This window comes from Rhodamnia argentea, chromosome 8 (assembly GCF_020921035.1).
Source record: "Rhodamnia argentea isolate NSW1041297 chromosome 8, ASM2092103v1, whole genome shotgun sequence".
In the NCBI taxonomy this organism is placed as follows: Eukaryota; Viridiplantae; Streptophyta; class Magnoliopsida; order Myrtales; family Myrtaceae; genus Rhodamnia; species Rhodamnia argentea.
The window spans coordinates 7,758,342-7,770,755 of NC_063157.1; the positions used below are offsets into that span (position 1 = coordinate 7,758,342).

The 12,414-nt window shown below is 41.4% G+C and overlaps 2 protein-coding genes and 1 pseudogene across 7 annotated transcripts; all 3 read right to left on the bottom strand.

Moving 5' to 3' along the window:
* Nucleotides 1-24: 24 nt before the first annotated feature.
* Nucleotides 25-1,224, bottom strand: LOC115736763 (annotated as a pseudogene).
* A 1,233-nt stretch (nt 1,225-2,457) lies between these two features.
* LOC115736766 (dirigent protein 25-like) lies at nt 2,458-3,857 on the bottom strand. The gene has a single exon (XM_048284547.1). The coding sequence runs from the start codon at nt 3,464-3,466 to the stop codon at nt 2,552-2,554; it is 915 nt and encodes a 304-aa protein (XP_048140504.1). The 5' UTR covers nt 3,467-3,857; the 3' UTR covers nt 2,458-2,551.
* Nucleotides 3,858-3,948: 91 nt separating this feature from the next.
* On the bottom strand, nt 3,949-8,138 carry LOC115736764 (DNA repair protein RAD51 homolog 4). 6 transcript variants are annotated; one of them, XM_048284543.1, is made up of 10 exons: nt 7,958-8,138; nt 7,674-7,753; nt 7,210-7,313; nt 7,026-7,107; nt 6,607-6,741; nt 6,052-6,165; nt 5,873-5,963; nt 5,151-5,221; nt 4,491-4,640; nt 3,949-4,257 (listed from the first exon to the last, which is right to left on the bottom strand). In XM_048284543.1, exons 1-10 carry the CDS (start codon nt 8,043-8,045, stop codon nt 4,219-4,221), a joined length of 954 nt encoding a protein of 317 aa, XP_048140500.1. In that variant the 5' UTR covers nt 8,046-8,138; the 3' UTR covers nt 3,949-4,218. The 6 variants fall into 6 exon arrangements, 5 of the variants coding, with proteins under 5 accessions (XP_048140500.1, XP_030524459.1, XP_048140501.1 ...); XM_030668599.2 differs by having other exon boundaries at nt 7,210-7,325; XM_048284544.1 differs by lacking the exon at nt 7,674-7,753 and having other exon boundaries at nt 7,210-7,297.
* Between the last annotated feature and the right edge of the window lie 4,276 nt (nt 8,139-12,414).

Consider the following 12,414-nt stretch of genomic DNA (forward strand, 5'->3'; position numbering starts at 1 on the left):
AAATTTTGTTCAGACTGAAAATTGCTGCAATCACAGGAAGCTCAAGAACACCTCCGACAAGAGAAGAGACTTCCTTTGCTCAGAGAAAAAAAATGTATTAAGCAAGGTATGCCGTGAACTCGAGCACAGTCTCCATTCCATCGGTGACTTGCTGGCTTGGCCGAGCCGGGAATATCTTCACCGTGGCGTACCCGCAGGCATTCACGTGCTTCCCGGTCCCTCCCATGATCGCGAGCTGCGACTCCGACACAGCGGTCTGGTGCACCCCGAAGAAGCTGAGGCTGTCGACGTAGCCCCCGCTCACGAACATGGCGGTCATGGCGATGGTCTGGCTGTTCCCGTCTTCAGAGCTCGCTATGTAGAATCCCTGTGCCTTGCCGAGCAGGCCAGAGCCGAGCTGGTGGCCCTCGGTCAGCTCGTCGTCGAAGACCGTGAGCGTCCCGAACATCAGCTTCTGTAGGGTCATTCCCTGGGGGAGCTGGCCTCCGTTCAGTAGCGGGAACCCGGCCCCGCCATTGATCAGGTTGACTCCGTTGTTTTGAATGACATTACCTGGAACACCAATCGTTTCTTTTAACACTAACACACTATGCTATTTTCATCTTTGTGTTCAGGTTGTAACTTGATCAAATTGATCCAAATGCACAAAAGTCCCAAATTTGGAAAAAAAAAATGGTAATGCGGATTGCTTGGAACACAAGTTTCCCGGTGAGCGTTGTGATTCTAAACGACGTTACCCGTATTTCCGCTCAATCCGGTCAGGAACGGAACGTTGTTGTTGTTGATGAGTCCGTTATTGGCGCTGTTCTGTGGGATTCCACTATTGATAGGGAGGTTCGCGCCGTTAGGCTTGGCAAAGGGGACTTGAGCGCTGAGCGCTGGATTGGCCACGATGCCAGTCACGGCCCGAGCCGATGGGTTCGAGCCGCCGAGTATGTCATGCATGTAGAAGGTCAATGGATGAAGCTCGGCGCCACCCACCGTGGTGCTGGTCGTAGTCGTAGCCGGTGCCACAGGAGCGGCGGGATTGAGCGGTGCCGACTGAGCTGGATTCGCCACGGATGGAAAGGCGTTACCAGGAGCGGATGAAGTTGCATCCTCCTCGACGAGAGATCGAGAACGACGCATTGGATGGCAAGAGCCAAGAGAAGGAAAGAGGCTACGGATCTTAGCCGAGCGGGCGCGGACTCGCGATTAGTCATTGAGAAATCAAAGAAGGATTAAGCAAAAATGGCTCTTCAGAAGTTCTTCCTCTTCTTTTCTTTGTGAAGTAGATGATGGTGATTGCGAAGATGATAACAGCGGGAAGAAATAGTTGGGTTTATATAAAGATGCCCATCTCGTACATGCTGAAATGGAGTGGCTGAGTTGGGTTTGGTGCTAGCAATGCGTGGCTCCTCCTTTGTGTTTCTGCTGGTGCTTCCGTTTCCAAAGTAATGGCCAAGAAGACTCACCTAATCCTCACACCAGACCATTGTTAATTCCGTGACTGGCCTGGAGCTAGCTTCTTTCTTCCTCCTTTTTAGACTTTTTCTTGGCGGTGGGTACGTCCCCGGCAGAGTTTTCCCTAACAGGAACGGATCCGAAAACGGTTTCAAACTGCAGTTTCGGCAAGGCGGAAATGGCATTTGATGTATCGTCCAGACATGGATAATCTGCCGACCTAATTGGCTGGGTCGGCTACTTGTAATACTTGTTCGATCGATTTTGTTTGCCGAGTACAGCCCTTTGAACTAGTTCGATCGTTCCGAAGCCAGTTCATTTTTTTGGTTGATTTTGTTCTGCAAGATTTGCTTAGGAATGGGATGCACTGCAGTCCCAAAGGTAATTTGGAAAGAGATCAACCATTTGACAAGTCACAGTAAAAAAATATGACATCCTGAATCAAAAGACAATCTCTTCAGAGCTTATCTGAGAACCAGTTTAGACTCGAAGATTTCATCCTTCGCAATCAATACGAGTGTGAAGTATGGTTTTTGCTTGTCTTCATGCCACCCATCTCAGCATGAAAATCAAGCTACTACGACACACTTGTCCCGATAGTTATCCTTACAGTTTTCCAGCTGCAAGAAGTTTTATAAGGCAAAACATCGAAAGGGAATCTTCTTAACAAAATGAATCTTTCGAGTAAATTTTAGACTTTCGATTTCGCATGACTTTTCGAGAGCAATCATCTCGTATAGGGTGAATTACATGAAAATCAAGCTATTAGAACACATGTGTCCCGACGGTTTCATGCTACAATAAGTTTTATAGGGCAAATCAAAGGGAATAGGAGTCTTTTCCGGCAAAGTTGCAAGTGAATGAGAGAATTAACTTCATATGGTGCGATTTGTTGAGATGATATGTCCAGGACTAATACCATTTTCTTCTAAACAATCGACCAACTTCATGAACAAAGTCGCCAATACAAGGTTAAACCCAAAGTCGCCAATACAAGGTTAAACCCATTTGTTCGAACAGCCTTTTTGATTGAATTGACGAATTAGAACCATGACGACTCAAGCAAACACACATGACTTTCAGATACAATCACTCTCTCGGACAGAAATTAGTATGCCAGATATACAGTGAACTCGAGAACAGTCTCCATCCCGTCGGTGCTTTGCTGGTTTGAGGCCGGGAAGGTCTTGACCGTGGCGTATCCCCTAGCATTCACGTACTTCCCAGTGCCTCCCATGATTGCGAGCTGCGATTCTGAAACGGCAGTCCGGTGAACACCGAAGAAGCTGAGGCTGTCCACGTAGCCGCCGCTCTCGAGCATGGCGGTGAATGCGATGGTTTGGCTGTTCCCGTCCTCAGAGCTCGCTACGTAGAACCCTTGCGCCTTGCCAACCAATCCGGAACCAAGCTCGTGCCCCTCGGTCAGCTCATCGTCGAAAACAGTGAGTGTCCCGAACATCAGCTTCTGGAGGGTCATTCCCTGAGGGAGCTGACCACCATTCAGGATCGGGAACCCGGCTCCACCGTTGATCAAGTTGACTCCGTTGTTCTGAATCACATTGCCTGTGTTTCCGCTCAGTCCGGTTAGGAACGGGACATTGTTGTTGTTGATGAGTCCATTGTTGGCGCTGTTTTGCGGAACCCCGCTGTTAATGGGAAGGTTAGCTCCATTCGGTTTGGCGAAGGGGACTTGAGCGCTCAGTGCTGGGTTTGCTACAATGCCGGTTACGGCTCGAGCTGAGGGGTTTGAACCGCCAAGTATGTCATGCATGTAGAAGACCATCGGATGAAGGTCGGTGTTGCCTCCTGTGGAAGCGGCAACTGTTGCAGATGACGCAGCCACAGGAGTTGATGGGTTGGTCAGTGTTTGAGCCGGATTGGGTGATGGCTGCTCGAACGCAGGAGCGGAGGTTGCATCCTCACCAAGAGCCCCAGAACAAGTTACGCACTGAATGGTTAGAGCCCAGAGAAGCAAGAACGCCACACATTTAAGTTGGACGAATACAATCTTCCGCGATGCCATCGCTTTGATGGTCTGTGCAAGAGAAATCTGCTAGCGCAAACAACTGCGAGATGTTTTTCGTGAGCTTGGGATTGAAGGTACGTGGAGGACTAGAAGGTTTATATAGCATGAAGAGACGAGACAGGACTGCGAAAGTAATGTGGAGTTGATGAATTGGAGTAGGTGCTCGCGTTGCAATCTCTTGGTGTTCTGGTTCAGAAACAAAAAGAAAACCTGAACCACCTCTGGTTTTTTAATTCCCCTGTTCTGCTGAAAGCTTAGCTCATCAAACTAGCGAATATGCATCCCAAAACTTATCTAGTCTGCATAATTTCTCAACGTTTCAAAACTCAACTTCGGCTGCAATGTGCATAAGAATATCAAAATCGACAGACTTGGGTCTGAGTCATTCTTCAGCTATAAGCACATCAAAACCGATATCAACCAACCATGCATGCACTTGGTGTATTTGATTTAGCCAAACAAGAAAAGCATCGAGTACATCTCGAATCCGAATTGGCGATCAGTTGAAGTAAAACTTCTTCAAAGGATGGCACTCAATGTACACTCTCAATGAACACTAACACGAGTGGCTTCTACACAAACTGCATTAGTGTCGCTGAATAAATTTACAAGATTGGTCTATTTTAAGGGGTTTGATCATTATGCATTCTTCTGAATGGTCAATAAATCTGTTAACAAGAAGATGCATACCACGAAATGCATCTCCACAACTCACACTTCGTTGCTCCTCCATAAATTTGAACGTGTGTTTAGTTGTTGATGATAAACTTTGCTGCCTTACCAGAAGCCTGAGAAAGAGTGCAACCCCTTAAGCTTCATGAGGATCATGCCCAAAGTACAGAGGAAAGCAATCTAGTTCCAGATATTGATGGGGCCATAAAAAAATCACTCTACTCTGGTCAAGGGCTATCTTTGCCACAGATCACAGTAATTCATAAAAAATAAATGGACGAGATGCAATAGAGGGGAGTATGTATAGATAAATTTCTACACTTTTGATTGATGGGGCAGATGAACTTACAGCCGATGGATGTTTGAGTAGAGACACATGATACGTATCGCTCCCACAATCACGGGAGAGCAGAAGCCTCACGTGGGTGAGGGTTTTCCAACTCTCCCCGAGGGCCGGTTTAGGAATACCTCCATCTCCTCCAACAGTGTGGTTTGTTACCTGAAACAAATGCTTCCATTTTCAGCCAATATGATGATAAAACTTCTCAATCTGCCATTGTTATCACAAACGAATTTTCAAATTTCACCATCTTTATGCGGCATTACTTTATTGGAAAGAGTGAAATTAAGACAGTTAAATTTCAGGAAGAGAGACATGAAATCACGGGGAAAGTAAAATTAAGGATGCATCTTATATGAATAAGCACTTGACATAATTAATCACCACAAAAATGAGTAAAAATAGTGCATCACTCATCATCCTCCCTCTTTTCATGCTTCCTAATGCTTAGTGGTTCTATTGCAAATATATCCAGGCCAGCTGCACTCATTTTAAGTAACAGAAACAAAAGTCACCGAACCTGTGAAGATATGGAAAAAAACATATCATGTAATACGCAGTTAAGACATTAATGCGCTTTATTCTTGACTTTTCCTCTTTTAAGAGTATAATTATTGGGGGATGAGTACTTCGAAGAATGAACATGAATGATTTATGGGAAATACTCACCAGAACTGCAAGATTATATTCATGGGCCAACTTCTTCAGAAGAGACATAGCAGATACCATCAAAGCACGTCCTGGAATTGTCCCATATATCAATATAAACAAGTATGAACGGATAATGTGAAAACCAAGACCCAAATGCAAACAGAGATTATTTAGACCAATGGGCGATCAAAGAACAGAATATTTCTCTAAACCTGAAAACTGGGAACCAGTTTGAATAGCGGCCTAATAACCAATTCAGTGTCAAACAATGTATTACGGTAGTTATTCTTTCCAAAAGCATCAATGCAGATGGGCAGGCAACGGAATCCTCCATCGGTCAGTTTACTGATCAACTAAAAGTGATTTGATTTAGATTAGCAGGCAATCTTTCTACTGCATGAGATTTTTTATCAGCTTCCTTTGCGAAGCATGCACAGTGAACATCATAGTGAAATACAAATGGGACATATTTTTAAAGCTGAAAGAGCATACAGATAAAGCACCAAACAAGTTCTTCCATTTTCAACAGTTCCAAACGTAATTAAAGGAAAAAATCCTAAACAAATAGCAATTATTTGTTCTTGTAAGTTGATTCTATATGAAGCACACAGAGCCAATCAATAAATATTCAACATCATTATATCTCAGAGCATATATTATAGAGCACAGCAATACATAAAACATATCAATCCAGTGCTTTAGAAGACATGGACACTGTGCATACATTCAAGAGTGTGTACCCTGTGAACCACTGCTGCCAAGAATTGGTGTGATCAGGGATGAAATAGAATCGATGATTATTAATATTTCATCATTGTCTCCTCTGCACATCTGCAGCAGATACTTAACTTTAGAGTTCACATAAATGAAAGTGTTCTACCATTGTCAAGCAATGAAACTGCTTCATTTCAACAACAACCTGGGACTTCAATTTGGACTCCAAACAGTGTAGCACGTCAAACATCGAAAAGATGTCAAATACAGACTGGCATAATATGCTGTTCATAACTTTTTGAAGAACTATCGGTTGCATCTGCAAACAGAAATAACCAAAAATTAAAAGGACAGAAATTTATCAACAAACAGATACATAGAAATGCAGCACTCTGTTGCAAAGAAAGCTATTATTGGCTGCTAAGACAGACAAAAACTTTATTTTCCTGTGATCATTGTTAGTTAAATATGTTTACTCGCATAAATTTGAGCTAATCTGTGCTAACAATTGCTGGTTTGCGAATAAAACATGGTGATACTTAATCCAAGACTGAAAAGTTAAATGCTCTAAGTAGTGTAACAGACTAAGAGAAAGGCATCGCTGTGCTCAAATTATCCTATGGGCACAAATGATGTCACAAACAGCACTTCCACTTTGGATATAGCACTCTCAAATTTCAACAGGTGACCTCAAATTTAAAACATTTAGGGAAGAAAGAAAGAAAAACAAGGAGAGTTGCAACAGCACATTGATATGCACCTCATCAAAAGCAGGACGAGAAATCTGGTTCAGAAACTGTGCAATGCGCTTTGCGGAGAAAGAGTTTCCTGTATCTAAATATATAACACCACCCATATGCTTGTAGGCAACAGTTGATGCGGTCAGTAGACAAAACTGACAAAAAAGGGTAAATAAATGTCAGCACTTCGGAAACAGTGGTTAATGGTAATATTCAGTTGCCACAGCAAATTAAACCAATGTTTTGTGATGAACATTTCTACGTCATACATGTTTGAAATGGACTTGTGATTGATTGCAATAGGTGGTTAAGGAGTATGTCCTCGAGCATTTCACATAAGAGTCGGCATCGAAATGCCAACCAGATGTAAATCAACAAGATTCAAGGGAATTCAATATAGTCATCGTCCTGATAGTGTCCTACAAGAGTTAATCCGTACTTGTGTTTTACCAGAAGAAGATGGCCCTGCTAGCTCAGTCACTTGCCCCTTGTGAAGTCCACCTCTAAGTAGAAAGTCCATCCTGATTCAAACAGCCAAAAAGGATAAGTATATAAATAGCCACGCTCCCCAAAATTTGATGGAACTGAAAGGGAACTGAAAGGAATGATTTGCCGGTGATCACCCTTCGCATCCAGTTGACAATACATGCTTATTCTTTTGAGCATCTTCCATTAGCTCCACTCCATTCGACCATGGTCGATGCAGGCCATCTATGACACAGAGGACCTGGTTTATTGCCTTACCAGGCAGAAAAACTATTTAAGTGAATCGACAAGAAGAACTAAATAATTTTTTCTTTACCACGTACCCCATCTCGAAAATTGGCCTATGGAACTCCCCATACTCTCAGAGACCATGTAAATCAAGAGCAAACACCCGTGAATGCCTGAACATGAAATTATTTGTACGTGCAGCGAGTACAAACAGTGCTAGACCCTCAACACAAACAAGTCCACTCCTTAAACACTAATCCAACACGGGTAAATAAAAGACCTCGCTGAAATTTATCCGGACAGAACAAACAGAAAGCTCATGGCATCCCATTGCAAAACAACAAGGACAGGAAGTATCTGGGAGAAAGCTAACCTGCATAAATCTCTCCGATGAGGTTTGTTGCTCTGCGTCCGCCACTAAAGACTGGAGGTCGTGAATGAGAAAATCTTGTACTGAGGCAAAAAGGATTTTCTTAAAAAAAAAAAAAGAGAGTCGAGCAACCAGAAGAAAGTTAAAATTCGCTCTTCCCCACTCGTCATTTCCACTTCCAGAAAAGCTAACTTTCCTTCTGAAGTTCTTACTGATCTCGGGGTGTTCTCTTTCTTTCTCCTCTGCGGCCAAAAGGGTAAGAACAGAGAGTGGGGGCCTCCACGAACCTGTGAAAATGCCGCGAAGAGCGCAAAAGCTCTGGAAGTCACGGTCCAGGATCGGGAATTCCGTCTCCAGTCGCTTCAAGGACGCCATTTCTTCACAATCGTCGCCTTCCTGAAGCTGATGACGAGCGGAGCACCCGGACTGTGATTGTGACTCTGAGCTCGTCACTTGCTTTCCTTCCAATGGACTTCCCCCCCCACGCTTTTGAATCGCCCCATTTATGCATTTCTTTTTCTCTTTCATCTTTCCAATTCCAAAAGGGCGCTAATAAAAAAAGAAAAAATCGACGTAAAAAATGAATATTTTATAAAAAAAAAATTATAAAAAATTTACGTCGTTTTAAAATAAACGAACGAATTTTTTTTATTTTTTAATTAAAATATATTTTGTTAATTTATTATTTAAAATGCTATAAGTAATTACTTTTAAAAAATATTTTTAAAATTATTTATTTTGCGCAAAATAGGTAAAGCTTAATTTGGCTGGAGTCAATCGAAGGAATCGGTCAGTTTTGGAATTTAACATACACTAATTGAATATTTTAAAAATTAATTGTCTTTTTGTGATGAGATTTGAGGATTTTTACCTATTAACTTTTCCTTGTTTGTCTTAAGCCACATTTAGGAGCATGGCCTTTGTGTTTTCGTCATTCCTAAAAATGTGAGAGAGAGCGACGATAGCTCATGGGGGAAATTAATGAAATTTCTAAAGATTCTGGAGACCTCGTAATTCGTTATTTTAATCCAATAAAAATGCAGTAAATATGAGATTTTTTTGATTTTTGATATCTCGTATGTTCCGGAGATGGAATTAGCCCGAAACTAAGCCGACACCGGCACTCGATATGCAACAGGACATGCCGACACGTTATTTCGAAAAAAAAAATAGAGATTTGGGACACGTTGTAAATTGAATGTAAATTTTAATACAATCGTGCATATGTAAAAATATCGGAGATGAGCTCCTCCTTTTTTTTCGGTTAGAAATTAATAATCAGGTTTTTTTATGACTGGCTAGGTATATTAATTTCGAGGTGGTTGAGTATATGACTTAACTATTTATATATCTATGGAAAATTTATATTGTGACCCCTAATTTATTGAAAATGTTTAAAATTGATCTAATGCATGTCGGAATGGTGTGTCGGGGATGCTGGACTTGCGTTTTATTTGTGTCGAAAATCTAACACCTGTCAATCACGTGTCGGTGTCCAAAGTGCGTCCGACATGACATGGAGGTTCTTAGAGAATGTTCGTGCTTCCTAGGTCTGAAATGATGTAATTTGTAAAGTATTTATAGTTCACGGTTGAATCATGATGAAAAATCAGATTCACGATACGAGTTGATGATGGACGGGCGCTTATTTTCAGTACTTTCGATTATGACCTTCGACTCTTACTATAAATTTTAATTTTCCAAGAATAATTTAGTCCGGTTATCAAAAATAAAAGTTTAGTCGTTTTGCCTTTCATTATTTGTGGAAAAAAATATCAAAAAAGTGATAAACCTATTGTATTTATGCCAATTTAGTCTTAAACCATTTAATGGTGCCAATTTATTCCTAAATATTTTGACCCAGAGCCAATTCAATCATTCCCACTAATTTTGCTCGGATATTGCTACGTGGATGCTAAAAGACCTACATGGCATGGCCGACGCGAACATTTTAAATAGTATTTTCATAATTTTTGATTATTTAATTATTAATTTTTTCTTCCTTTTCTTTTGCCATTTTTTTCAAGTTTCCTCCGATGACCGACGAGGTCAGCCTCGCCGGCATTCGCCCTCTCCCCGGCGAGGCCAACCCATGTCGGCCAACAAAGGAAAGAGGGAAAAAAAATGAATAAAAGAAAGAAACAAATAAAATTTTTAAAAAATGAAAATTATTGGAATATCATTTAAAATGTTCATGTTGATCGTGCCACGTATGTTGTCCGTGTTTACGTCAGCAATATCTGGTTAAAATAGCCAAAAAAAAACTGAATTGGCTCTAGATCAAAATGTTTAGAATTAAATTGGCACCTTTAAAATTTTTAAAACTAATTTGACATCAATGCAATAGGTGTATGACTTTTTCGATACCTTTTCACGATATTTGCTATGCAGTCTAGTCGGTCTAGTCTGATTTCTTTAATATGTGCAATTGGTCTCCCTCTCTCTAGAGATGTTGAACCCTCGCTCGAGCTCGATTCGGTCACCAACCCTCAAGACACTTGGGTGAGGCTGGGTAGTCGCAACCAACCCCCATACCCCCTTCGACATTTTGCTTTTTATCCGCGAGAAAATTATACAAATGATTTTTGAATTCTTACCCAATATGCAATGTTAGCCATAGACTTTTGATTTGGTTAATATGGTCTCCGCCCTATTGATAAGTATTCAACGTAATCCAATTGTTTGTTCAAATAACAAATTTGACAGTTTTTTTTTATGAAGTAAATTGTTTTATGCCATATTGGATTTTTACAAATGACGAAACAACATGTGAACCTTTTCATTTATCTAATTTTGGAAAAGGAAAAAAAATCAGAGTACAAACATGTCCATCATTATTTAATGACGTGAAATATTATATCCCGATTCGAAATGAGTATTTTACTTCGACAATTCACGTGTAAACTTTTTGTTGCCATTGTCTGCCATTCAAACTTAGAGAATTGGGAGCCGTATTAACAAATTCCATGAATTCAAGTCAACGGAAGGAAAGCATCGAACGTTTCATATAATTAAAAAACTAGATCGAACATTTACTAATGGCTCTGGAATAATATTAAATAAATTAAAATTCTAATGATGGTCTTTTACATTAAATCAAAGTTCATAAATCCTTCGTGTGGTTTTTCCTTTATATGCTAATTTGAAGTCATGGTCAGAATTTGGGCACATCAATAAGCAATCGAATAGAACAATGTGATTATTATTTTTTTTTCGATCGAAAAAGAGCTTTCATTCGTTCGAAAAGGAGCTCTAAAAGAGCTAGGCAAGTGAGGGTGCGTATGGTAACGGTTCGGAAACGCGTATGGTAAAAAAGTGTTCCCAAAGTGTTTCGAGAACATTTTTCAGAAACGGGAACATTTTTGGAGCGTAAACGAGAAACAAAAAATATTTGTTTCTTTGTTCCCGGAACACTTTTTATCAAAGCTTTTGAACACATTTTATAACACAAGAGGAACACTTTTTGCAACCCTCTGTTCCTAGACTACTCCTTCACACTCTCAAAGACAACGACTTTTTATCAAAGCTTTTGAGTACATTTTTTTTTTGTAGTTACCAAACGTGTTTCCGTTCCCAAAAATCGTGGCCGGGAACAGAAACAGAAAAAAGTGTTTATGTTCCAAAAGTTGTTCCGGGAATAGAAACGTTACCATACGCACCCTGAGTTTCTGAACATAAAACATTTCAAAGGAGTAACGGGGTAAAGACAACCAATTAAGAGGAAGAGTCCTGTTTCGATGAGAATAACGATTCAGTCGAAACAACTTTCGGCTTATCCAATTGGGCCAGCAAAAATCTACATTCTTCAATGACATTCGGTGCGGCCCATGGGCTCTCAATTTGGCCCGCGATAGCTTCAACAACTGCAAGTGATAATCAGTCAGAGGAGAGCTCACCGCACCGATCACCATTAACGTGCCACCTTTGATCTCGTTTGCAAGCACGGGGGAGGGAGCGTCGCACGGCTAGGGCTTCCTCGAACAGTGCACAGGCCGGCGTGGAAATTTTTTTTGTAAGGTCGTCCGCCCGCCATCGTTCCACTTGAGTCTTGCAAGATACCGGGGATTGGTCGAAGCTTCCGAAGCTCCATCCAACCACGAGCAATCGATATTGAGCTTAAGAAATCCTCTGGCCGGCGGAATCTATTATTCAGATAAGGGCTCGCCACTAATTCTTTCATTTTTTTTTAGGACGAATTTCATCTCAAGAAGCTGCTGCCGATCAAGATTTGGCCATTATGGACAATTGGGAAAGAGTCGCTTGGAATACGATAGAAGGATATGATTTAGCGGCTTTTCTTGCCGTGAATGTAAATTAATCTCCTGAAAATGAAGTATTCCATTTCTAAGCCAATCCAATAAAAAATGACCACGTGGTAAGTTGGATCTCACGGTTCTCACCATTAACCTTAATTTATCCCCTCTGTTAAATTTTCTTCACCGTTACTTTATTCCCCGTTAACTCCTTTCTCTCCCGTTACCCTCTCTCTTTCTCCACTTTTCACTTTCTCCAAGTTTTCACTGTCGTCTTCTTCTTCTTGTCACATACGCACGCCACCGCCATGGCCGACGGCTGGCCACAGGCGAGGGTTGCTATCGCCGGCGTTCGGGCAAGATGAGAACGTCCTTGGGTCGGACCCCGGTGACCAGGTCGTCGAAGGGAGGGATTTTGCGGGTGTGATGAAATTTCTCCACCCGGCTCTCTGTAGACTCGGAAAAATCGGAACTCGTGGGCCGTTTCGCCG

What these genes read in the sequence shown, in the direction of transcription:
- LOC115736766 (XM_048284547.1), bottom strand. Translation starts at nt 3,466, where the DNA reads ATGGCATCGCGGAAGATTGTATTCGTCCAACTTAAATGTGTGGCGTTC.
- LOC115736764 (XM_030668599.2), bottom strand. Translation starts at nt 8,045, where the DNA reads ATGGCGTCCTTGAAGCGACTGGAGACGGAATTCCCGATCCTGGACCGT. An exon ending in AGTCCAAATTGAAGTCCCAG is followed by an intron (nt 5,964 to 6,051) that starts GTTGTTGTTGAA and finishes TATCTGCTGCAG; the next exon opens with ATGTGCAGAGGAGACAATGA. An exon ending in AATATAATCTTGCAGTTCTG is followed by an intron (nt 4,641 to 5,150) that starts GTGAGTATTTCC and finishes CATTTGTTTCAG; the next exon opens with GTAACAAACCACACTGTTGG.